Source organism: Boleophthalmus pectinirostris, unplaced genomic scaffold (assembly GCF_026225935.1).
Source record: "Boleophthalmus pectinirostris isolate CB_2022bp ecotype Guang Dong unplaced genomic scaffold, ASM2622593v1 HiC_scaffold_18, whole genome shotgun sequence".
Lineage (NCBI taxonomy): Eukaryota > Metazoa > Chordata > Actinopteri > Gobiiformes > Gobiidae > Boleophthalmus > Boleophthalmus pectinirostris.
In genome coordinates this window covers 20317234-20342201 of record NW_026571133.1, presented here as the reverse complement: position 1 = coordinate 20342201, position 24968 = coordinate 20317234, and the positions used below count along the sequence as shown (strand labels likewise).

Sequence of the window (24968 nt, the reverse complement as noted above, 5' to 3'; positions counted from 1 at the left end):
AAGACGACGAAAATGGCATCATACAATTATCATATTTTATTAAACTGTTACCTGACAGTTTACTCTGGAAAAGGGTTAATTTGTAATTACTGTAAAAATGTTTTACTTTACAACTGTGGAGAAGTCTGGCATCCCCTTGACACGAAATAAAACAGCACCGTTCTGCTATAAATCTCTATAAAGATGTAGTGCAATAGTTGGTAGCCTCATCTATCTCAAACAACCATCCAAAAATGTAAAACATGAAGGCAAATGTGCAATGCTACAGATCAACACACAATTTGTTCTCATTGTTAATAATACAAAAAAGCTCTTAATATTCTGTCAATCATGGTGCATTTTCTTAAGATAAGTCTTTCCATATGATTGCTTTTTTCCACAACAAAATATCAAAATAATTTAACCCTGACTTCCAAAAAGTGGCAACAAAAAACTTCTCCCAAGTTGACATAAATATAGCATTAGTTTGATGCTTTGTTTCTCACTGTAGCTCTTTCATGTACACCGTTAGCAAATGCAAATAATTGACCTGTATACTACATGTTTACATTAATTGCAGCAGTTCCAGTTTTCACCAGGAAGGCAACAAAAGTAAAAGGAAAAAATTTCTAACCCAGAAATCAACCTACACAATAAGATATGCCAAATATTCACAGTAAAAATTTAATCCACAGACAATTCTAAGTGATTTTTGCATTAAAAAATACTTTACTATGGTTAAAAAAGATATTTGGTAAAAACAGATGCCTATAAAATACTAGCTCTTGCTAATAACCTGTAGGCACTTTTTAATGTCTAGTCTTTCTTTGCAGAATTTATGCACACTATTTTGACCGTTCCTGTAATTATCCATGTCAGAAAAAAAAATGTTTTACCCAGGAATAAGCAAACTATAGTGTTTTGTGGCAATTAAAGGCTTATCTTATAACATTAACATAATTTTCCACTATATTGTCTGTTCTTTGACACTTCCACAAACTTTCTTTTGAATATGAATTCATAATCTTATAATCTTTGACCTTCATGTTGACAGAAAGCCATTCTATGGTGCGTAACTTTCTTCATGGCCACATTATGTAGTGTTTCTTCTTTAAGTTCATAGGCTGGAGTCCACCTGAGTTTATTATGGGTTGTCACTTTTTCAAAACTCCTCACGGCTTTTATTCTTCAAGTATCATTGCCTCTTGAAATGCCTCAATCCATCTAAACATAAATCAATAGCACAATTAGCATATTCACAAATAGCACTTTCACTTAGGGCTTAGTTTTCCTGTACTACCTTTGTGCAGTCGGTATGTCATCTGCTTTAAAGATGTAAAATAATGTGTTTTTGTGATACAACTTAAACTGTAACTTCTGTGCAGGTCCACTTTTCTCTTCTCGGAGAAAGAAGCCTAGCAAAGGCTGACTCTCCAATGCGGCGACATCCTGCAATATAGATTGCATTTAAGACAAATATAGCACAGGTAATGGTTTTCTTGCTGTATTGAACAAAACATTTAAATCATTATACCTCACTGGCTGCATAGGTGTAGAGGACTTTATTCTTGATAACAAACCAGAGTCTTTTCCACTGCTTCTTGTTACCTTTAGATCTATTTAAGTAGCCACTCATTGATGAGTTTTCTGTATTAGCTGAAACCTGGGCACAAATACAGGAACTATTACTGAGAAACATGTCTTTTTACACTTAAGATGCACGTTATTATGAAGTAAAACCTCTTTTAGTGCAGCAGGAATCTTTTTCTGTTTCCTAGTGAAGGAAAAAGCTCCAGCTTTGATTGGGGATATTGATGTTGATGCACAACGATCTTCTAAAGGTAATAAATCAAATATTTCTTTCACACATCCACTATACATGGTCTTCATCTTAATTATAAGTCAGTGTGAAACCAACCACTTACTGTTTTCTTGTAGTATAGAAAAACATAGGTCACAAACACGCGCGGGCTGGTTCTTCAAGTACTCCAGATAGTACTTATTAGTGGAGCAGGCCTGGCACACCACCTTTCACACAGAAATACAGTGTGAATTATCTTGGTGTGCATTACAAAGTATTTACTTTTTATGGTGCACACCTTGCCACAGGCTCGGCAGTGATGTCTCCTCCAGGTAAGAGTGAACTCACAGGTACATATCATACACATTGTTGCCCGCAGGTCTGGGATCCAAATGGGAGCTTTTGAACCCAGTGGCGCCCCACTGTCTACAGTTTCGTCAGCCTTAGTACAGATGGAAAAATATATATAGCTTTTGAAACGTTCATTCAAATTAAGAAATAAAGTAAACAGCATTTTATGTATGATATAATACAAAAATTCATTAAACAATTTGTATTGAGTATAAAGTGGTGTTTAACAGAAATGTGTGTTGTACCTCCTGACTACGACTTGATATGAATGTTATTTTCTTCTTGGTGTAATCATTTATTGCTGTGGCAATAGCCTCCAACCACTCATCTCTTTCTGAGGCTGAGCTAAAATATATGAAAAAATTAATTGTAGATAAACAATTAAATTCAAATGACATTTTTTAAAACCAAATTTAACCTTACTTGGCTGACAGTATAAAAGAGCGCTCCACACTCTCAATATTCAGCTCATTCTGATAGGCCTCTTGGCTGGGTTTGCTCACCTACACAACACATGAATTATCTCATTATAGAGTACAAATATAGAGTACAGAGCCATATAGTATCATAATCATCACAATTACAACTTTGTTACACCGTGACATACATGAAGTATTTACCTTCATTCCAGCTAAGGAGAGTATACTGTTCAGTCTGTACTGCCCAGATTGGACTGGTGTGGTATACATTAGGGCATCGTTAAACTAAAAATAAGACATTAGCAAATTATTCGTTTGTTTCATTAAAATGATCAAAATGTGTAGTATAGACATTTTGATCACCAAGAAAAACATTCGTGGCTGCATAACCTTCCGGGAAAGCTTCATCAAAGTTCCCTCTTTTAAAAACACCTGAAGGAGATAGGTTACTTAATTAATAACCGTGGTTTATTTGTCTTTAATAGAAAGACTACAATGCTGATCACTTACCCTTCCTGGTTGTACAATCTCATGCTGACCGTTGAGACTATATTGAATTTGCATCAGCTTCTGAAAGTTATCCTGTGAGAGTTAAGGTTAATGTAGTAGTTAGCCTAAAACTGCACAACATAAACTCAAATCACATCCTTACCCCTTGTTTCATAATGTCATTAGCATGGTTGGCCACTTCTTTCACTATACACAGTGCAGCTGCATTGATATTGATACCATTTTATTAGCTCATGTATTGAAACAAAACTGTGTCAAATGTTGTTAACCCTTTACCTTGAGTGTCTTTGTGATCCTCTGAATCAGCAGAGAGATTCTTCAGGTAATCTGCATAGAAATATATGTCATTATTCAGTCAGTTTTTTTGTTTTGTTTGTTTGTTTGTTTGTTTTTCGGCATAATTTAGCAAATGGGTGATTGCAAAATAAATTGGGCAAACATGCTTAAGATAAAACAGATGATGTGACACACATAAAGTTAAAAGGTTAAGCTACAAAATGAAGACACGGTATAGACAAGGTATAGAAAAAGACTTTACCTGTGAGCAGAAGCTGGTACTGGGGTATACGTTGCACTGGTTTTAACAAGTAGTGTTTCAGAGCTAAATTTGCACATCTTGGACTCATCTATGTAAAAATAAACAAAAAGTCTTCTACACTCTGCCAAAGACCTTTCCCATTTAAACAGTTTTACTGAAAACCCCAAAACCTATTAACATTAAAATTGCAGTGCCCAAACCTCAAACTCTCGAACAACAGCAGCAAATGCTGGGTTTTTCCTGCATTGTTCATCCAACAGAGCCACATTGATGTCAAACTGACGAATGTAGGTAGAGTACATTTTTAGATAAGGGCCCTTTTTAACAAAGATGTCAGACAGTCTCTGATGATCTGTCCTAAAACACATGATAAGAATTAAAAACATATATAATACTGTACCGCAGATTATAATGTAAACCTATTATGTTGATGTTAATGAAGAAATCTAGGTTTACAAAAGCATTGCAATAGTAAAATGTGGTTACCAGTGAGCCACCCTCTCTTCCAGCTCCTTCAGCAGGTCTTTGTTCAGCTCATACAGCTGAGGCAGATAATACAGGATTTGGTTGAGGATGCGCTCATCCATTATAGCCTTGCCATTCTGACGCGTCGCCTGGGCAACAGCATCTCGAAAGTCCTAGAGAAACATTGACCATTAAATCTCATGGCTTACATGACTTGAGAGCAGCCTGTATAGCCAAAGCATTTGTGCTCAGTCAGCTCTTTCACTGTCCACTGATATCTCCACTTGGAAGGATGCCAGTCAAGATCTTTGGCCTTAACTAACTTTATTTCCACTCTAACATTGGATTAACTGCTAAGGGAGAAACCAGTCTTGAAAAAAACATCAATATGTCGTGACAGCTATTGTGTCTCTAGTTTAAAGTTTAATTGTACATTTGTTGAAGCAGTGTATGATATTAAGTACAATTTACAACAATCAAAGCTCTTCTCTTCCTTCTTTACATGTTGTCCTATGAGTATAGCCAAAAATACCTTGTGACCTGCCACTTTTTATACACTATTACATTAACTGTGTATTTCATGGGAGAGTACACATGGGAGAGTGCATTAATCACAGCATGTGTGCCTAAGGAAGCAGCTGTGGTCAAGCATCCACAACTAGTAAGAATGTCATTTGACCTTTTTCTTGACAGACTGGCATACCTCATACTCCCAACACTAACAGAACAATTCTGTCAACCAGACCTGCTTCAGAAACCAAACCATCATCATCCCAGAATGAATAATGAGTTATATCATATATCGCAAAAAATGCAACCCCCCCCACCATTCAAAACTAGCAGTGGGATAATCTGCAAACAAATGCTGCTGCTGTGTATAAAATAGAACACTGTGTTTATAAAAAACATAAACACAACACAAACTAAAATACTTACAATATGAAGAAGCTTCAGGACATCTACAAATCTAAAAACAGGTTTACATTAATTTAGTCACATAATTCACAAATACTGGGTTTACTTTGCAATGCTTTGGATAATAAAAGGTAACATACACTTTTTCTGAACTCATTATCTCCTGAGCAATGTGTACCACCTTCTTACGCTTGATTTCTTCTTCAAGCTAACAAAAAAATGCAAGGGTATGCAAAAGCGATTTTATTAAAACTTGCGGTCACTTACAGAGAATATGGATAAATAAATAGTTGATATGCCAACACAAAGACATGTTACCTGCCGATCGACGTCATTAGTGTGCTCTTTGCTGGATGTTGAACTGTTATATTCTTCATCTGAGCTATGGATTTCATCTTCCTCAGAGTGGACATCTTGCCTCAGCCAACCACTTCTCATCAGAACACCAAGGCCACACATGTAAAACAACACAAAAAAACATTAGCTAAGAATTGAAACTTTGCATATATTTCATGATGTGAAGTCTACACACTGGTTGAAGCTTTGTATAAGCTTTGTATAAGTAAAAACTTTTATGTCACTAAAGATTTAATTTGCCTCTCATCAGTAAAGATAATGTACAAATGTGTTAGTTTAGCCTCCTCATGCCGATATATTATCTATAATTTCCTACACAGTTAATCCACCAGTGGTGGGAAAAACAGTTGATTTGCAGAAGAAAAGTCTTCTTGCTTTCAGCTTGAGGTCTTTCTTTCTCTTCCGTATTTGTTTCCTGACGGTTTCTTTTACCTAAAATTCAATACACGTTCAAGTCCCTCTCTCTTTCTCTTAGAGAGAATTCCAACTTACTGGGCCAGGCACAGAGCTCCACTTGTTTACAGCCTGAGGCTAGATAAACTTAACAGGCTCAGATGCCTGGGAAACACTACACGTGGACACTTTCCAACCACTACATACCAGCACAATTAAGACGAAGAATATATTGTAATTGTTTTAGTATCCCATCACTGCCTTCAAACTGCAAAAGCTCAAAGACCGTCACAGTGCAATCAGCAAATGCAAAATTGCATAATGAAATAATTGTTTTGCTTTGTTTATAATTGCATAATTATAGTGAAAATGGGCCTCCCTGATATGAGAAATCACATCTAGGGGCAGTGTTTGGGAGCACTTATCCAACCCACCATTCATTGACACATAATTCAGTGCTAAATTCAATTTGTAACTGAAGTTAGACTTGGTGTAAAAAAACAATGTGACTGAGTTTGAGGTAAAACATGGTCCATGAGTGGGCAGCATGAGAAGGAGGAGGCTGGCGGTCGCTGAAAGTTTATTTTCCCTGTTCTCAAGAGCTGTGGCGTTTCTGCGATTCTCAGACATTTCCTGCTGTAGCCACTGAAAATAACCCACAGGAAAACAGGCTGACCTGCTGCACATCAATGCTTTATTCAGACACAATGCCTTTGTCACTAAAGGTTGACTTTCACACAACAGTAAATAAAAACCTCCTATCTACACAACATGCAGATAGGTACACCAACCTGTCATTTTAAAAAGCTGGCTATCTTGGGAACACATCGTGCATTAAATAGACATAGAAAATTATCAAACGCTGACCAAAAACTCTGTCAAGAAAATTTCTCCTCAGGTACCAGATTAGTGTTTTTGCAGTGTGTCTTCTTGTACTATACCTTTCATAGTCGCTGTCATGGCACCTGTGGTATGGGTCTTGTTCTTCATAGATATCATCTGCATCATCAGGCCATCCCAGTCTTGCACTGTGAAACGGCAGGTTCATGTACTCCGGTATCTCCTCATACAGGGGCACGTTCTCATACTCTGCAGAGCTCTCTCCATCATCATGTATATCCCCAATACAACTATTAGTCCTCTCCAGTTGTTTTTCTGTGTAGTTTGACTCTACATTGGTACAATCTAGAGAACTCCTTGTTAGTAGTTTGGGCAGCATCTTTACAGAAAGCCTTAATTCAATAAGCTTTCGGAAAGACAGGCTTTTCCTCTGGGGGTCCATTCGTGTTGCCAGGTCAGCTGCAGAGAAAGACTGTGCCCTCTGCTTGCTCCCAATTAGTGGGACCCGACTTTTGACTGGCACACTGCACCGAGTGGGCACCTGTCGGCTAAAGAAAGTCACAGATGGTCGGCTGAATCTCCATGCAGATTTCTCAGGTGGTGGGGCAGGAAGATCTCTCATGGGGGCACTTGCATGTGGAGGTGCAGGAGGTGCAGGGGGGCAGCAGGATGGAGGAGGAGGCACGGGCAGACTGTGTCTTTGAGGTTTCCTGGGTGGCGGTGCCCTAGGTGCCCTTGGTATTGGGTGGTCCTCTGCAGAAAAGGCTCTTCTTTCGAAATGATGCTGACATCCAAGTTTGACCTGCTTTGGAAGGCTGTGAGTGATGGGGTAGCGTGCAAAATCCCCATAACCATCTTCTTCGTCCTCAGTGGTTTGAAGTAGCTCTACCTCCTTTTCAGGTTGTGAAAGCAGTTCTAGAGACTTGGAGGTATTTTTGTGAAGTGTGAGGAGTACTGCTCTGTGTAGGCTTGGGGATAAGGAGGTCTGACGAGGGGGAGGGACAGGAGCATCTGACTCGTCCACATAAAAGTCTTCTATTGTCCCATTTGAGTCATGTGAAAACTTTTCTGCTTCTGAACCTACAGAGAAATATGGTGAACTATTTCTCTCATTCTCATCCCTCTGACTATGTGTCTGTTCCCCTTGACTGAAAGTAGCTGCTTCCACACCCTCCTGCCTCACAAGTGCTGGCTTCTTAAATTTACGTGGTTGAGGGACTGGTAGAGGTTTACTCGGTGGATCAGGGACCTCCGAAGCTGAGTACAACCTCAAAGGTGATTCCACAATGTCCTCCACAATGTCTAGTATCTGAGCAGAATCTGCAGAACTGTGCACTGCCTCAGGTGTTACAGTTGACGAAACATCTACAGTAATGCATGCTAATGTGGAGTGTTGAGTGGCTTTTTCAGGTGTCTCAACATTGAGAGGAGTGTTTGATTGTTCATGTTCACAACTATTTTGACCGTGTGCATCCTCATTATTTGTCTCTTGATTAACACATGATTTATCTGAGTGTTTCTGTCTTTGAGGTTTGTCCTTTGGCTTTTTCTGTGCACCCTCATTTTGATCCTTCTCCTCAACTTCTACTTCTTCCTGCTTTTCTTGGAGCCTTGTCTCTGTTGAACCACATCCTTCTGAAGAAATACCATTCAGCAAAATGTCTTTGTGCAAATCTTTCACAGCCTCAGTGGCATTTCCATTTTTAACATGCTTGCAGTGGGAACAGACCTGAAGTCCACACAAACAGGCAGGAATGATGTAATCTGGTTCTCTATAATCTGTCTTTGATAAAAATTCATTTTTTGTATTGAGCTGAGGAACATTATCTTCCAAAGTCTTGTATTGGTCTGGTGTGTTATGAAGCCCACTGGTTCTGCTTGGCTGGTGTGAAATGGATGGTGATGACATAGATTTGGAAAGACAAGGTTTGGGGGCAACAGCTGGTTTGGGTCTCTTGAGAGTAGACGGGGATGGCTGAGAAGCAGGAGGCTGGGGCAGGACACCAGGTTTGGGAGCGATAGGTGGGGGGCATGGCTTGGGAGAGACAGGGAGTTTAGGTTTGGGAGCTAAAGGAGGTTTTTTCACACCTGTATAAAAACAGAAATTCATTAAAACAAACAGAACTTTATTAAAATAATCAAATAAGATGTAATGAAATAAACAGAATATAATGTAATTAGGAAATATATATATAAAACAAGTAAACACCTAAACCAGACATTCACTAATATCCTAGCTTGAAGCAGTTGCAACGTGCAGTTTAGACTAGAAACGTAATCACACTGGAAGTTAGAGAACAATATCCAGCAATAAAGCACGAATGATTTGGGTTCAAACAATGTTTAAAAGAATGTTTTTTTGTTCATGTTTCAAGTAAGTCGGGTTAAAATGCAAAAACAAGTACTCACTTTGTGTATATGTTTTAAATGTTGTGTTTACCATTTATACTAATATTATTGAATTAAAGTGAAACGACGCGAAATTTAAAAAATAATAGTCTGTTACCGTCAAGTCTGAGTACCGTTTTACGGGTCATTTTTCCGCTCTGCTGCCTGAATACTCCCTGAATCTCATGGCTGACCATCACCACGAGAATAGTCATCAAGCGGATGTTTCCGAAAGATCTGACCAAAAGAAGTAACTGTTATGTGCAGGGAGACAGTCCAGCTGTGGTGAACGTAGCAGACAAATAAGGCCTAACTTATTAAATGTCCATTACGATGCAATCAGCTGGAAGATGCTATAACTCAACAACAAACGACAATGTAGGGGATAACAACGTTATACACAGTAAACTAAACTTTCTGCATCAGCTACTTTGACGCCGTCCGACGCAGATGTACAAGACAAAGGACAAAGTTTTGTCCAGCAGCAACTCACATCACAGCAAGAGAGAAAAAATAACACCAAAAATAAATCTGAGTGCTTCACTTTAACGTTACGTGTTTATAAAAGGCCAGCAACTGTGTAACAGATCACGTTAGTTTGCGGCTTTTGTAGTAATTGCGTGAATATTTCTATTATAGCCTTCTGTTGGCGTTTTTATATTTTTCAATGAAAGCTGCCTTTTCTAATTGAAGGCTTTGCATGAGTTTTTTTTCCTAGTTCTAGCTAAACAAACCTGTGCTCATGGTTCCCGACTGGCTCCTTTATCCATGAGTTACTGTAGTTTCTGTGGAATTGCAAGAAAAAATGTTTTTTCTCTCGTCTTCGACATTCTTGTCAATATAAAAATAACTCCAAGAAGAAAACAGACATATCCAAAGCTGCTTATTCTTACATCGCCACCGCAGAAAAAAACGTTTCACAGTTTCACCATTTTTCAAACTTTTCAGCCACGGTGCTTTTTCCTAACAGTCAAGTTAGCTTACGCTACATGTGTTTGCAACACATTCCGGCAAAAAAAAAAAAAAACAAAAAAAAAAACTTTTCACTATTTTCTATGTCACACTTCAAAAACACTAAGTATATATTATTTTTTCACGACGGATGAAGAAGAAATATAATACATGTTCTAAAAATATCGATTTTATTTTGAAGTTGTTATTTCGGCGCTTCTATCACATCTACGCCAGGGGTGCTCTACCACAACATCTACACAGAACGCTACGCTCGCAAAGCATACTTATATTTCTAAAGCTGCTAAATATTTTCTATTTTGATTATTTGAGTTTGCATTATGTGCGTTTTCAAAAGACGAACTAAGTAGGATAAATTAATTAAGTCTTATTTTACTCATTTAGAGTCTATGCGTGTAAAGTGCCGCAAACAAGCAGAGGAGAACGCCGGGAAATGTAGTTTTAGCACACAACTAGCAAATAGCTACAGGCTCAACTTCAACCTGAGTTCTCCGATATCCACCAACAACTTCAGTACACAAAATGGGCCTTGTATAGATGTCTGGCAGCAATGACTGATGATTTTGATGAAGATGTTGTGTTTGAGGTATGTAGCTCGGCCATGGTGCCACAGATTATAAACTGATAACACGTCGGTAGCTAATTTATCACCAATTGTGAGCTAAATATAAAGGGCTAAACAGTAAAACGTGTTTGTGAATTACTGTATAAGGATTATTTTTGTTTGTTTGTTTGTTTAGTTTAGTTTAGTTTTTGGTTTTAGCTCCTGAGGTTGATGAGAGCGTTAGCATCTATCAGATATCCTGCCAGTTATTCATTCATTGCTCCATTCAGATCCACATGTAATTTAAGTAGATTTTGTAGTCATGCGGGACGTTTAGCTGCTGTGTGTATTGTTGTTTCTAATTCATAATCGCTGGGGCTGCAAATGCAACTGTTGTGGGAGGTGTTGGTGATGGAGTGGTTTTATTATCCAAAAGACCAGCAATGATCTCTAACAACACACCTAAACCTTTTATTGCAATGTCTGGCTGCAGTGCTTGTTGATATCATGCGCCATTGCTTATTCTGACAATGCAAGTGAGTAACCATATTGTAATTATTTATTTATTGCTTGTCTGTGTACTCAAATTGTGATCCAGTTACTGTTGCTACTTAAAAACCAAGACAGCTGTGTTAAATGGGTCATGAGCTGGTTGCATCTCTTTGAATAGCCAGTATATTTTGCATTACATTTAGTGCCTTATTGTCGTTTATGTTGCAGAATTCACCACTATTTCAATACCTACATGATCTGGGCCATACAGACTTTGAAGCATGTCCAATTGCTTCCCGTGAAAAGGAATGCGTTGAACTGGAGGAAGATATTACAGCTCTCAGTAATGGAAAACAAACTTTGGTAAGAGTTATTTGTTGTTGTTGTGTTAATTGTCATTTTAGTACCTTTTTAATTCCAACTAAGACTAGTGATAATGCACTTTTTAATCAGTGATGTATCTTGGGTTGCTCAGGTTTATGTGTCATTTGCTCAGTCTTGCCTTTCCTTAAAGCAAACAGTTTCAGGAACTTTCTTTAAATGTCATCTTCTATTGTACACAGTTTTTCTTTACAGGTGAGACAAAGATTAGGAGGTGACATGAACAATGTTTCTGTAATCAAAATCTATCCTAAATAGACTATAAGTCTATTTCTATGGTTAAGTATAACCATTTTGGAATGATTAGAAGATGTGTTATTCCCCAGTGTAACTCTTTGAAATGAAAATGAGGAATGTGAAAATGAAAGCTATTTTTTTACTCATATGATGCAATCTTTTCTTTAAAAAATTACACTGAAACAGGACATCACTATCTACTAACTTCAGTAACCACAGCAGTTGAAGTACATTTTTGTGTTGAACACCCAGACATCAGTATATGCCCACAGTCTGAATAAATAATCTGCAAGGCATAACCTGACATTTTCACACATTCTACACAACACAAAGTATTAACATTGTTCATAATGTAAACTTATATCTTTTCATTTAAATTTCATTTAATTTTGTTTATACTAGAGTTTGCATGGTTAGCATTTGAAGTCAAAGTTGTAAAGATTGTTAATGAATACATTGTGTTTTACAGAAGGGAGGGGCGTTATGGAGACTAGCTGATGCCTTATGGCAATGGACCCCTTTTTACCAGGCTGTCAAAACCAAAAAGCTGCAACAACAGTTGGTATGTTCTGAATGTGGTTAAAAATTACTTCTAGACCTGTGCAAAGACCCACTAATTTTATCCTCACGTGCCACTGTAAATGGAGTGACAAGGCAAATTGTAAAATTAATTGTGAATGAAATTAGATTATATTGTCATTGTACAAAATACAACAAACCTTTGTAAAAAAATAAAATAAAAATAAATAAATAAATAAATAATAATAATAATAAAAAAGTACTGTACTGAAGTGTTATAATATGTTATAACAGGACACTGTCTTTGGTCAATATTCTGTGCGATGTATTTTGGACCAAGATGTGCTCCTGCAAGAGGACGTGGAGCTGATTGAGCTTTTGGACCCAAGCCTCCTCACCTTAGGATCATCACCATTGGGTTTAGACAGCCAAGCTAAGACCATTCCAAGACCAGGCTTTATTTTCAAGCCTTCAATTTGGTAAAGACTTTCATTTATACACAATATAATGTACACTGCCTACTACGATGTAACTGAAATGCATGTAATATGTTTATATTAAACTAATTATTTATTTTTAAACACATAATTAGTTTCAATATTTTTGTGCCTTAATAGATATGCTTTATTTGTTATCCTTTCCATAGGGACGTGACAGGACTTGTAGGCTTCGCTGCAGTGCTTATCAGTGTGTGCTCTGATGGCCTGTGGTCAGTAGCTGCAGTCCCATGGGGTCTAGCACTGCTGACCTGGGTTGGTCTCAAAGGGACTGTTTTTTGGAGACAGAGGCGTATGCAAAAAGCTGTCTACACGAGAACCACAGAGATCCAGACACTAGTCCATAACAGCAAGACTTTAACTGGACTGTCCCGCAAAGCTCTTCGACTGGTTCAAGAGACTGAAGTCATTTCCAGGGGGTTCACCCTGTAAGTATGCTCTACTTTTTTAAAACAATAATACTAGTTGTAGATGTATCATAATATAATACACCTGAGCTTGCTAATTATAATACCTGTGAATTTTATTGGCAATCCCTATGTGTACTTGTTATATGTTGGGGTAACTGTGAATTAGTGTTGTTGATTATCACATTATTGTACTTCATATTCATAGCTGGTTTTTTTAGCTTGCTTTAGTCTATTTTGTAATTTTGTGTTTTGTGTTTTTCCTACTTTTTTGGGACATTTCCACAGTTGTATCACATTTCACTTGTCAAGTTTACTCGACAGGGTGAGTGCAGCTAGTACATTTAGCAGGGCAGCGCCAGGAACAACGCCACGTGGGCAGCAGCTGATTGGACTAAGGAAGACCTTGTACAGGGTTCTCCGCTCAGCATTCAGGGCCTCACGTAGAGCTACTTGTCACATGCTCAAGGCATATCCTTTTAACAGAAAGAGTTACATGACAAAGTTTGTTTTTCACATTTTCACTAAATCATTATTTTGTATGTTCAAACAAGCATTAATAGGCAATTTATTTACATATTGTCAAATGGCCTTAACTCCTCTGAACCTTCCCACTGAACTCCGAAATTGATAATGTGACTAATTACGTATCTGCGGTTCCTCTGAAGGAGCTTGGACTGGGATTGGGACTCGAGCACTTGGGTGATGAACAGGCCCAGGAGTTGACTGATGACTACAGTCTTCCTGCCCTTAAGGTACCTTAGTATTTAGTGGAGAAGAAAAACAGACTGCCTTATCTGTGCTACACTGTGTAACCCTTTGTATATGTGACCTTATGAGCATAATTTGGATAGGAAAAATGGATAATACTGTATATATGTGTAATATATGTGAAATACCCATTTGGCTGTGTAAACACCAAGTTAAGACTGGTCAGCACCATGCTAAGAGTCTTTACCTAAGATATAAACTAGTAGTGTGTGGCAACAGTATGCACTGACAAAAAAGAGGGAATTCTAACAATGGTATTGAATTGGTTTGCTTTTATGCTCTTCCCGACAGATGCTTTTCCAGTTGTGGCTGGGTCAAAGTTCTGAATGTTTTCGCCGTCTTGCCCTCCTCTTGTCACCTCCACGAGTAGAGGAGCTGTCAGAAAATGCACCAAAAGAAGAAACTGTTCCTTTGTCACCAATATATCAGACCATTTCTATAGTGACTGAACCGCTCCACAACACACTGGCCAAGTGTCTCTGTGACATGCAACGCAGCTATGATTTCCATCGCCATTTTGAAACACAGACAAGGGAGGCTATATCTCACAGGGCAGGAAGGGCCAAAGAGAAATGTAGGGACCTCAACACTTTGCATACATCTATTAGAAGTCTGCAACTGCATCTTAAGACTCTGCTTAGCGAGTGAGATTCTTTCTAAATTGTAAAGTTTGAAACATTTCCCAACAGCTCTATTTGAGGTAATCTGTTTTTTGGTTGTTGTATCAGGATGATTATTCTGGAAGATGATTTAGAAAAAATGATGGTTTCTGAAGAACCCTCAGAGATGCCATTTCAAGGCTATCAGGACCTTAGTGACCGGCTTCACCAGCTCCAGCCACATATGCAGGCAAGCATAGGCTGCTGGGAGGACACCATTGGCCAAGTGGATCGCATGCTGAAAAGGGCCAACATCAGTTCAGGTAAGAATTTTATGTTTTGTTTAATTTTTGTCAAAAATGGCAATAATCATATAATACCAATAAGTAATACCATAGCTCAGCAGCAGTGCCTTTTTGAGTTTATTGCTGTCTTTATCAGGAGATCCTGAAGATGCAAAACGATGTTGTCCACCTACGTGTGACATCGCAGATCTTCCTCAGTCCTATCCTATTATCCTTGATAAAGACCCTGTACCAGAGGAAATGGTGAGACTAACCAGATGTATCATCTTTTATTAGGGTTAAGGTCGGGTCTAATGATCTGTATGCATTTGCGTCTTAAAATTTTTTTCTGTCTTTTTGAATAGGAACTGGAGGCTTATGTTTCTGACTCAGATACAGACAGTGAAGGGAGGGGATCCTGGTGTGACATGTTGTCACCAGAGGAGCGTGAGCGCCAGCGAAGAGAAAGAGAGGAGTCACGTCGTGTCCTGTCAGAGCTAAAATCTGTACTTTGCTTCCGTGCTTCAGAGGGGGAGAGGATGAAGAGGAAACAGCTGCTGTTCAATGATCAAGGTGATTGTTGATACATGACTAATGGTTTTTTAATTTCTTCCCGTTATGCTTTAAAAAATATTTTTCAGTAAGTGTGGATAATTCAAATGTGTAAAGCTTTGTTTAATTATGACCTAACATGTTGCTGAAGTATTAGATTTGTTATTGATTTTACTAATATTCTTGCAGCTGCTGAGACACCTACATCCAACAGTGAAACTTCTGACTCTACTGCATCGACTCCCAAACCTACACTGACTTTAATTTTTGTGGAATCTATAGAGCCCGGTAGAGAAGAGGGAAAGCATTTATCAGAGTACACCACACGAAATAAAGAGGAAGGAAGAGAAGGCACTGTGGGACCTGACCCTTTGGAGACACCAGTGATGGAGTTCAGTTGTGGTTTAGAGCCAGAGGAAGAGCAGACAGGACAAGGTTTGATATCCAAAAGAGGAGGAGGAGGAGCATCTGAGCACCACCAATATGATGGTGTCCCAGTGGAGGAGGCTGAGCTAAATAGTCTAGCCAACTTTATTAAAGATAAAGTACCAACTGTTTCCATAATGGACCGACTGACTGAGATTCATGGCTCACAGGCTCTAAGCTTCGGCTCAGCCTTGGCTTCACAAGTTGCAGCACGGTCACGTTCAATAATGACAATTGAAGAGCAGACCTTTGAAGATAATGATGATGGTGATGATGATGTTGATGATGATGAAGCGGCTGACTGAAACTATGATATATAAATCTGATTTAAACTACATCAAACTAAGACAAATGATTGTATTTATGTTTGATTGTCTCAAATAAGATAAGATAAGCTATACCTTGTCTCTAAAATCTATGTTTTGCAAATTCCTATTCAAAAACAATACAACCTACAACAGTTATGACACAACTCAGGTATTATAACCACTTAAACCATACTACTAGGAAGCAAAGTACTTGCATATTATCATGACAATCGAGGAGAATAAAGTAGAATGAAATCTGCAGAAGAGCTTCTGGGTAGGGTCTATGAATGTCTACATGCAGAGGCACTTTGTTTAATGCAGTTAAGATTGCAATAGAAGTAAATTAATGTAACCCAAAGTCATACAAAACAGACAAAGAGTACAATTTTCTGTTGTATTGTTTTTGCCTATGCAGTTACAGTTAGTTCACTTTGTAACTGAATGTTATGAACAGCTTGATTTTGAGATTTTCATCTCAGCTGTGGATCCTGATCAATGATATATTTTGTTCTGTGGTTGACCCTAGTCAAAAGTCTCATCTCATCTAATCTTTACTCCCTCTAAAATTATTCAGTTGAGAAAACAATGAGATTTCTTGGCTCATACTTTGCTGCATTAAAAAAAAAAAAAGAAAAACTTTGTGTATGTGTGTGACAAAAACTCTCAAATTTCAGAGGAGATGTTACACTCAAGAGGAGAATAAACCAGTTTGGTAGGTTACATGATATTTCCACTGGGCTATTGTTTATGAACCCAGTCCACCCCTGAACATACACAGATCTGTATTATTTTGTAAATGTCTGTCTTTTGTTTGTTTAGACACAAGACACCGCCACATTGTGAACAGCCTTTCTGGCTATTTAAGTAAAACTTTACACTGAAAAAAGAATATATTAAAAACACAAATAAAATGAAATATTATTCTTGAGACTCATATGTTAAAATGAGTGTTTGCCACAGGCTGTCATTAATATTATCTGTCTCACTCCTTCACTTTCCCAGCCTCTGTAAAGTAGTATGGTTCTTTAGTGTATCATTTAGCAATAATAAAATGTAGTTTAATAAAGGCAAAGTAAGTTGAGTAGTTTAATGTCACATTGTGGAATATTCCACTAGTCACACATATACTCTATGTAAAAATACTGTACAGTATAACATATATAAATATATTCTTTATACAGTCTATGAGGCTACATATGTGACATCTGTATAAAGACAAGCAGGAGTTGAATTCCCCATCCCCACAAAAGTTACATTGTGCACCTTTAATACATGTTTAACATCAAAGTGGATTCTGGTTAATTTTAGCTCATAAACTTTACGCGTTGGCGCAACACGCTGCGCAGCGTTGGTTTTGCGCCGCTTTGCAGAATTCCCACAATCCTTTGTGCTTCCCTTTCCTGCTTGCAATCATGGCGGCCGTGGTAGCGGAGCGTGCTGCAGAGCAGAAAGAACTCTCAAATCAGGAGCTAAATGGTCAAGCGGAGGAGAAAGAAGATGCCGACCCGGTTGAGGAAACTGCCAAGAAGAAGAAGAAAAAGAAGAAGAAAAAGGCTCCAATAACAGGTTTGCTGTAGAACCTCGAAACGTAACATGCTAGTTGTGCTAATGTTGCTAATGTAACTTCATGCGGACGGTGAGAGTCGGCCACTACAAACCAAACAAGTTGGCTCTGTTGGTCTAAAAATAATTCTTGCTTTTGTAAATTAATAATTTAAATTCAATTAAAGTTTATGTGAATATATACTCACAAGGGCTTCGATGCTATATCACTTGTTATTTACGTTTCATAGTCGTTTGGTCATCTTGCACAATATTGTTTTGACAGCAATGTAGAAAGTTATCTCGGTCTGTTATCCGTATTCAGCATATGAATGAAATTAGTCAGACTAGTCTTGTAAAACCATAGGACCCATCCGATGTTTGGTCGATTTGGCTGCCAGACTCAAATCTGTAACATATTATAAACTATAACATGTAATCAGTTGATCATGCATCATGCATGTGTGAGCAGGTGCTGTGGTGTGTTTTCTGTCAGTGGATTGTAATTTTATTTGCAAAAAAAAATTTAATTCAATTTAAATTCGCAAGATTTTAAAGAAAAACATTTTACGTGCAGGTGCTGAGACAGATGGCCAGGATGCAGTGACAGAAGTGACCAAGCAGCTTGACAAACATGCCATTGAAGAGAAAGATGAGGATGGCGAAGAAGGTATATGCAGTGGTCCAACAATATGAATTCAGATTTCATTCGGTATATTGTCAGTGTAAACCATGTGCTTCTCATTAAAAGATGCTGATGATGATACTTCAGGGAAGAAGAAGAAAAAGAAGAAGAAGAAGAAAGGACGTATGTCAATTTAGTTTTTGTAATGTGATACAATACATTGTCCAAAAGACTGGGCAAATAAATGTTGTAATTAATTATGTTTTTTAAATGTAGCCAAAGCACAAACTAATCCACCATCTGTGCCAATTTGTGAGCTATACTCAAATGGAGCATACCCAATTGGACAACTGTGTGACTACCCAGTATCACAAGATGGGTAAGGTCAAAGTGCTGATGATAATCTTTATTATTTTAGACTTCTTAGATTAAAATAACCCCCATTAACTACCAATATTACATAACTGCATTTTCTGCAGTCGCAGTGCTGTTTGGCGTATGACCAATGAGGAGAGGAAGGTCCTGGATCAAGCCAATGAAGAGATGTGGAATGATTTCAGACAAGCTGCTGAGGCCCATAGGCAGGTCCGACAGCATGTGCAAGGTTTTATTAAACCTGGCTTGACTATGATTGAAATCTGGTAAGCCAACAATATATAAAATATATATATATATTTTTAATGCAAGGTAGATTTTCAATGTGTGGGTTTACAAACTTTAACATTATAATATAGTGAACGACTGGAGGACTGTTCTCGTAAACTGATTAAGGAGAATGGACTAAATGCTGGTCTAGCTTTCCCAACTGGCTGCTCCCTCAACCATTGTGCTGCCCACTACACCCCCAATGCTGGAGATACGACTGTGCTTCAGTATGATGATGTCTGCAAAATTGACTTTGGCACCCACATTAATGGTATCTTAAATCTTTTGAAAATATGTCTTTACCTTTTAGTAAAGATATATTACTGTTTACTGTTGTGATTGATGTTGCTTTAGAATTGTCCCTAAAAGTGTCCTCTTGTTGTAGGGAGAATTATTGACTGTGCATTTACTGTCACATTTAACCCGAGATACGACAAGCTATTGGAGGCTGTTAAAGATGCCACAAATACTGGGATCAAGGTTATTTTTTAATTTTTTTTAATCTTATGTTGAGGTTTTGTTTTGCTTTCTAAGTACTTTGATATAAATAATGCAGAATGCTGGAATTGATGTACGTCTATGTGATGTCGGAGAGGCAATTCAAGAAGTTATGGAGTCCTATGAAGTAGAACTAGATGGCAAAACATACCAAGGTAATACTGTAGCAATACATCAACATTCCAGTAATGTGTTTCTTGTGCTGTTGAAGTAGCTAAAATTAGGGATTAAAGAGTCATTAATATGCCCTTCATTTACATTTTAGTAAAACCCATTCGGAATCTGAATGGTCATTCGATTGGCCAGTACAGAATACATGCTGGTAAGACAGTGCCCATTGTCAAAGGAGGGGAGGCAACAAGAATGGAGGTGAGTTGGTCATTTTTAAGGTGGCTCACACTGATGACCTGCATACTGTAAAAATGTGATATATTCTCACAGGAGGGGGAAGTCTATGCCATTGAAACATTTGGCAGCACTGGAAAGGGCGTGGTTCACGATGACATGGAGTGCTCTCACTATATGAAAAACTTTGATGTTGGTCATGTTCCCATCAGGTAATTATGACATTAAAGCTGGGGTTCTTGATTTTTAATCTGTAAAAGGAGAAAGTAGGTATTAAAATCTTAACTAGTTCCTAGTTCTCATAAACCCTTTGACACATTTTTAAATTTCCAAATGCATTAATTTAATTTTCAGGCACATACATGCCTGGCTCTAGAGCAATTTTTTTTCAGGAAAATTAAACTAGTGTAGACTGTCAAAAGTGCAATTGGCACTACTTTGGCTCTTCTAAAATGCTTTGTCACCAAGTGCTGCTTTTACAGCTTACTTTTCGGGGAAAACGCACTATTTTACTGTTAAAAAAGTCTGGTACCCCAGCTTTAAGTGCTCTTAATGGCACTTGCTAATTGTTTTAACAATACATTTTGTCTGTTTTTCTAGGTTGCCGAGGGCGAAGCACCTGTTAAATGTAATTAATGAAAACTTTGGCACTCTAGCATTTTGCCGGCGTTGGCTCGACCGCCTGGGTGAAAGCAAGTATCTTATGGCTTTGAAAAACCTGTGTGACCTGGGAATTGTGGACCCTTACCCTCCACTTTGTGACAGCAAAGGCTGCTACACTGCTCAGTTCGAACATACCATTCTTCTCCGGCCCACCTGTAAAGAGGTGGTGAGCCGTGGAGACGACTACTGAGCCCACCTTTAACAGTACTACCCCACCTGCTCACCCATCACCTGCAGTCAACCAGTCAGTGGGAGGGGCAATGTAAGCCATGTGGTGTTACCTCAACTTTACAGAGGGGTGGTCTGGTTCTCAGACTGGTGTCAAAATTGTCTCTAAAATAATAGAAAATTACAAGCTTGTTCTTTATATAAGAGGAAATGTGGTTTTGATTAGACATTCAGAGCAATGTCTTACAGATTATACAAAATATAAACTTTTGACTGTTTAACAGTTAAAATATATTTGTTTTGCTGCTGCATTGGTGCATTCTAGTATTCAAACTCAAGGTGAGCATGGGGGGTGCACGTTTTACCAGTTTTCTTTTAGCTTTTTGTCACCACTTAAGGAGTCCTCAGTACTTGGTGCTCAAGTTCTATTAAGCACCTTTGTACAGATGGGGTTCAATAGTGGTCAGACTAATCCATGGCCAGATGCAATTGCAAACATTAAGAATTGAGATTGTTGCTGAAAATAAATTTTCCTACATCACATATTTGCAGATGGATGTTTGGCTTTTAATGCTACAGGGGGAAAATTTTCACTCTGGTCCTCAAGACTTTCTTTGATATTTGTAAAATATCTTTGAAATGGCTGTTGCCACTATTTGTTCAAAATAAATCATTATCAAATCCTGGTCTTTGTTTAAAAACAACAGTATGCAGTTTAAAAAAATGAAAAAAATACTTTCATTTATTGAGGTAATTTCTATAGAAATTGAGGTACGAATTTGCATAGTACAAGTTCCAAAGTTACAAAAACTCGATAGAAAAGTGTGCTTTGAATTTCCTTTCATTGACAGAACAAAACATGGTTGAAAAAGGCTAGATAAATACAATTTGTATTGACTGCTAAATACAGTATGTACACTTGCTGGTGATGTACAACAATCAGCAAAGATGAATATTTAGTAAAACAGGTGTCTCAAACCTCTGAGCATTTCAGTAAAAAAATACATTCTTTTCTAAATGCAGGTATGAAGGGGACTGCCACAAAGCAGAATCCATTTGCACCAAAATATAGCTTTAGTCAAAAAAGGGCACTTTCAAAGTTAATATCTTAATTTATAAAATTCTCATTCTTTAGAAGAGAATGGGTAATAGGATACATTTTCTCATATCCAATTGATGGGATCAGACAATTGTTCACAAATTACTCAAATGAAGGTTCAGGGTAGCTATAATGTAGTGCACTTCTGTAAGGGCTAACTGTGAAAGTATGCACCTTAAAAACTGGTTACAGTAACTATGAACATTCTACAACCCTCCATCTGGCAGTGTGTTCTTGGTAAAAGACCAAATGAGTTTAGGGTCAGTATGACATCCACCACATTGGGTATACACAAATACATTAGGTGACATTTGTATTTAGCTGCTATACAAGTATATCTTTGTGAACATTCTCTTTATAAAATTAAACTGTACAAAAATCAAATATCAATTAAAAAAATACCTACATATAAACACAATATACAATACTCACAAAGCAGAAATCTATATAAAAAGGAGTCCTTCCTCTCCCTTTACTCATGTAAAAATATACTTAAAACCTCGCCTTAATTCATAAAATGCCCATAGGAATAAGGACACCTGTGGCTGCTGTCCAGACACCATCTTTCAGAGGAATCCAGTTTTGTGGAGGGTTGGGACAATGCTACAGTGGCCGGTCCTTGTCCTGAGTTACACGTGTGTAGAAGAGGATGTAGGCCTGTGCTCGACATACCTCCTCCACTGAACACACATTCAGCTTTGAATCGTTACAGTGAACCCAAAAAGCTGGAAAAAACAAACAACTATTTAGTACAATTAAATTCTCATTTTTAGATATGTTCTATGCAGCAAGCTCTTACCCCCTTCTGAGTTGTAGCAGTATGATGTGTAATGGCCGGACCCAAAACCTTTCCCATGATGCATCACTACAGCAGACAGTTCATAGAAGTGCTTCGGACGTGAAGAACTGGGATTGCTGTTACTGGAGTAGGGTGAGACTTTAGGAGAGGCCTCAAGGCTGCAGTAAGGCTCCATATTAAGAAGCTGGTCAAAACTGACGTGTACTCCAATCTTCTCCCTGTTGTTTCGTCCAGACCACCTGGACATAGGTGCAAAAGCCAGTATAGGTCAATATAAATATGAAGGCAAATGAAATCCTTCATTCAAGTAGTTTCGCACCTAAAACGTTTGAGATGAAGCCGCAGGACCTGGGGCAATTTGTGCACCATAAGTTGTTTTTGTGCTTCCGTCAAGAGAACTGGTTTGGAGGAGTTACGGCGTCGAGCAGCTGCAAAAACAGGATCCCATTTAAAGCTAAATGTCAATTATAAATTGAGTCATGATTAGTACATTTAGTGTTTGCAGTCCTCAAATACAAACAATATCTTAAGATTGAATTAAGAATTATGTATATCACAGAGCAATTGCATAAACCAGCCAGTGTAATTGTAGTTTAGTGAATACCAATTTACTTACAATTGCACTGGTCACAAGCGTAAATGCTTCCCTCTAGGGCCTCAGTCTCTGTAAACTTGGCCAACATTTCTGTCAAATGGCAGGACGCCTGTGCTGCAGACTCTTTACTATTGCTGTGATAGCGCTCAGGAAACTCCAGAGATAGGTCCCAAAAAGGCTCCACAGTGTTAGATCGATTTTCACAGGCTAGGCATGTCACCTACAAGACGATTGAATATGATGGTTAGAATCAACACTGAAAATAACTCGCATAACTATTCTGAATATAGTATAGAATCTTTTGATTACACAAGGTAATCACAAATGTCTAAAATTGTTTTTAAAACCAAGTGTTAAACTTGCAAGTAGAGTCTTACCTGACTAAGGAGCTGGCCATGAAAAACTGTATTGACCACATCCAGCACCTGTTTGATGAGGCGTTTCTGTGGCTGTGGTACACCCCCAGAGTTTGTATTGTTGCTAGCACTCTCCAGCTCATGCTGCACCTTGTCCAGCAGTTCACACAAGAACTCCTGAGCATCCTGCTGAGCATAGCCCCTGAAAGCAGGGATCAGCTGCCACACTGAATGGAGCATTGCAAAGGGTGAAACCAGCGCCCACTTCCCCGACCACATAACTTGGAACAAAGTGTGCAGTTGGTGACAGAGGGAGATGTGCTTCGAGCTTGGCTCTTTGGGCTGTATAAGCTCCATGTTCCGGCCTCGTGAGGACCCACCACTCAGTCCTGGACCGGAGCCTGAACTGGCCAGAGGTCCCCTCTTTTGGGCAAAGGGTGAGTGTGGTGAAGCTTTTCCTGCAGCAGATGCAAGAAGTTCCAGTGCTTGTGTTAGATCCAGGCGCAAAAAGCACTCCCTGAAAATATTTAGGTGACTGAGCACTTGCAAAATGGAGTTCATATAGCAAGTGTTGCCCAAGTTTCTCAGACCTGTCACACCAGGTGTGACTGTGGGCCGCCGTTTTAATGGGGAGCCACTCTGTTTGGTACTCTGCTTTTTACTCTGCTTGCGGCGTGCAGATGGCTGTGGTGTACGAGTTGTGGATGTTCTGGCTTTAGATTTGGTTGAAGAGCGGTTTCTGGTTTTGGGAATTTGCTGGACCTTTTGCGTCTTTTGAACTTTCTTTGTAGTTGGAGTAGTAGGCCTTCGAGTTTGTGACTTGGGTGCAGAAGAGGGTTTAGCAAGTTTGGTTGTGGGAGGTATCATTATTGCTGCATCCACAAGTCTTTTGCTTTTGCGCCGCAATCGCTGACTTTTTCTGAGAGGGGCATTGTCCAACTCTTCCTGCATCTGCCTTTTTTGTGCTCTCCTTCGCTCTCTGGCCTCTGCTTTTTGCTCCTCATCTTCTTCCCTCTTTCTCTCCTCCTCCTCTCTCTTTTTTCCACATTCAGTAAGTCCAAACCAAAATCTGAAAATGCGTCCCATAAGAGATCTTCGTCGATGCCATAAGGCAGTGAACATCCGGTCCTCATCTCTCAACTGCAGTTCCTGGGCACCAAATGACAAGAGGCTTTCAGGAACAGCAGTGGCAGAGCGAAGGGTACGACCACTGCGGGTGGTAACTTCATAGTGCTGGCTCTGAATTGCACTAAGTGTACTTCGAAGCAGCTTTAGGTCTCCTGTGTTGTTATCATTGAGGACATAATCATCACACAAGTAACAAAAAACATATAGTTCATTGACCTCCATTGCCAATGGGTGGCGGTGTAGTTGGAAGTGCTGCAAGGCATGTTCTTCAATGTATCGCCCACATGCCACATGAGCACAGCCAAGACAGGCCCACACAGACTCTGTGGTGTTGCAGTCCACACAGTGCCACTTCTGGGGGTTAAGAATGGAGTGGTCTGGGGCAAGCCGCAGCCGCCCCACATGCTTACACCTGTCCATTACACACACCTGCTGACCAACCGAAAAATGGCTGTCACTCAAATGTCTGTATTGTATTGTACTCCACAGCTTATAACAGGCTCATTTCACCATTGTAACCATGGTCTGCTGAGAAATCGGATCATTCCTGGACATGGTAA

The 24968-nt window shown here is 38.8% G+C and overlaps 4 protein-coding genes across 8 annotated transcripts; 2 read left to right on the top strand and 2 right to left on the bottom strand.

Annotated features, from left to right (window-relative positions):
- Positions 1 to 68: 68 nt before the first annotated feature.
- LOC110161488 (FYVE, RhoGEF and PH domain-containing protein 6-like) lies at positions 69 to 9171 on the bottom strand. The gene is made up of 21 exons (XM_055154195.1): positions 9075 to 9171; positions 6670 to 8656; positions 5297 to 5408; positions 5119 to 5186; positions 5000 to 5030; positions 4085 to 4236; positions 3799 to 3955; positions 3599 to 3686; positions 3337 to 3387; positions 3203 to 3261; positions 3061 to 3132; positions 2914 to 2982; positions 2752 to 2835; positions 2555 to 2634; positions 2376 to 2476; positions 2079 to 2224; positions 1905 to 2007; positions 1720 to 1814; positions 1514 to 1642; positions 1280 to 1428; positions 69 to 1203 (listed from the first exon to the last, which is right to left on the bottom strand). Exons 1-21 carry the CDS (start codon positions 9169 to 9171, stop codon positions 1161 to 1163), a joined length of 3873 nt encoding a protein of 1290 aa, XP_055010170.1. The 3' UTR covers positions 69 to 1160.
- Positions 9172 to 10155: 984 nt separating this feature from the next.
- On the top strand, positions 10156 to 16873 carry vezt (vezatin, adherens junctions transmembrane protein). 4 transcript variants are annotated; one of them, XM_020926489.2, is made up of 12 exons: positions 10156 to 10514; positions 11193 to 11327; positions 12052 to 12144; positions 12396 to 12580; positions 12748 to 13026; positions 13330 to 13476; positions 13613 to 13760; positions 14068 to 14420; positions 14505 to 14698; positions 14817 to 14923; positions 15025 to 15232; positions 15401 to 16873. In XM_020926489.2, the coding sequence occupies exons 1-12, from the start codon at positions 10479 to 10481 to the stop codon at positions 15940 to 15942; spliced, it is 2427 nt and encodes an 808-aa protein (XP_020782148.2). In that variant the 5' UTR covers positions 10156 to 10478; the 3' UTR covers positions 15943 to 16873. The 4 variants fall into 4 exon arrangements, with proteins under 4 accessions (XP_020782148.2, XP_055009302.1, XP_055009301.1 ...); XM_055153327.1 differs by having other exon boundaries at positions 13318 to 13476; XM_055153326.1 differs by having other exon boundaries at positions 13294 to 13476.
- A 454-nt stretch (positions 16874 to 17327) lies between these two features.
- LOC110161595 (methionine aminopeptidase 2-like) lies at positions 17328 to 21116 on the top strand. The gene is made up of 11 exons (XM_020926369.2): positions 17328 to 17511; positions 18065 to 18157; positions 18239 to 18295; positions 18389 to 18491; positions 18592 to 18753; positions 18847 to 19028; positions 19143 to 19237; positions 19314 to 19410; positions 19521 to 19624; positions 19697 to 19812; positions 20201 to 21116. Exons 1-11 carry the CDS (start codon positions 17358 to 17360, stop codon positions 20451 to 20453), a joined length of 1416 nt encoding a protein of 471 aa, XP_020782028.1. The 5' UTR covers positions 17328 to 17357; the 3' UTR covers positions 20454 to 21116.
- Positions 21117 to 21145: 29 nt separating this feature from the next.
- Positions 21146 to 24968, bottom strand: usp44 (ubiquitin specific peptidase 44). 2 transcript variants are annotated; one of them, XM_055153330.1, is made up of 5 exons: positions 23302 to 24968; positions 22946 to 23144; positions 22649 to 22757; positions 22330 to 22568; positions 21146 to 22255 (listed from the first exon to the last, which is right to left on the bottom strand). In XM_055153330.1, the coding sequence occupies exons 1-5, from the start codon at positions 24826 to 24828 to the stop codon at positions 22134 to 22136; spliced, it is 2196 nt and encodes a 731-aa protein (XP_055009305.1). In that variant the 5' UTR covers positions 24829 to 24968; the 3' UTR covers positions 21146 to 22133. The 2 variants fall into 2 exon arrangements, 1 of the variants encoding a protein (XP_055009305.1); XR_008632145.1 differs by lacking the exon at positions 21146 to 22255 and having other exon boundaries at positions 22429 to 22568; positions 22649 to 22783.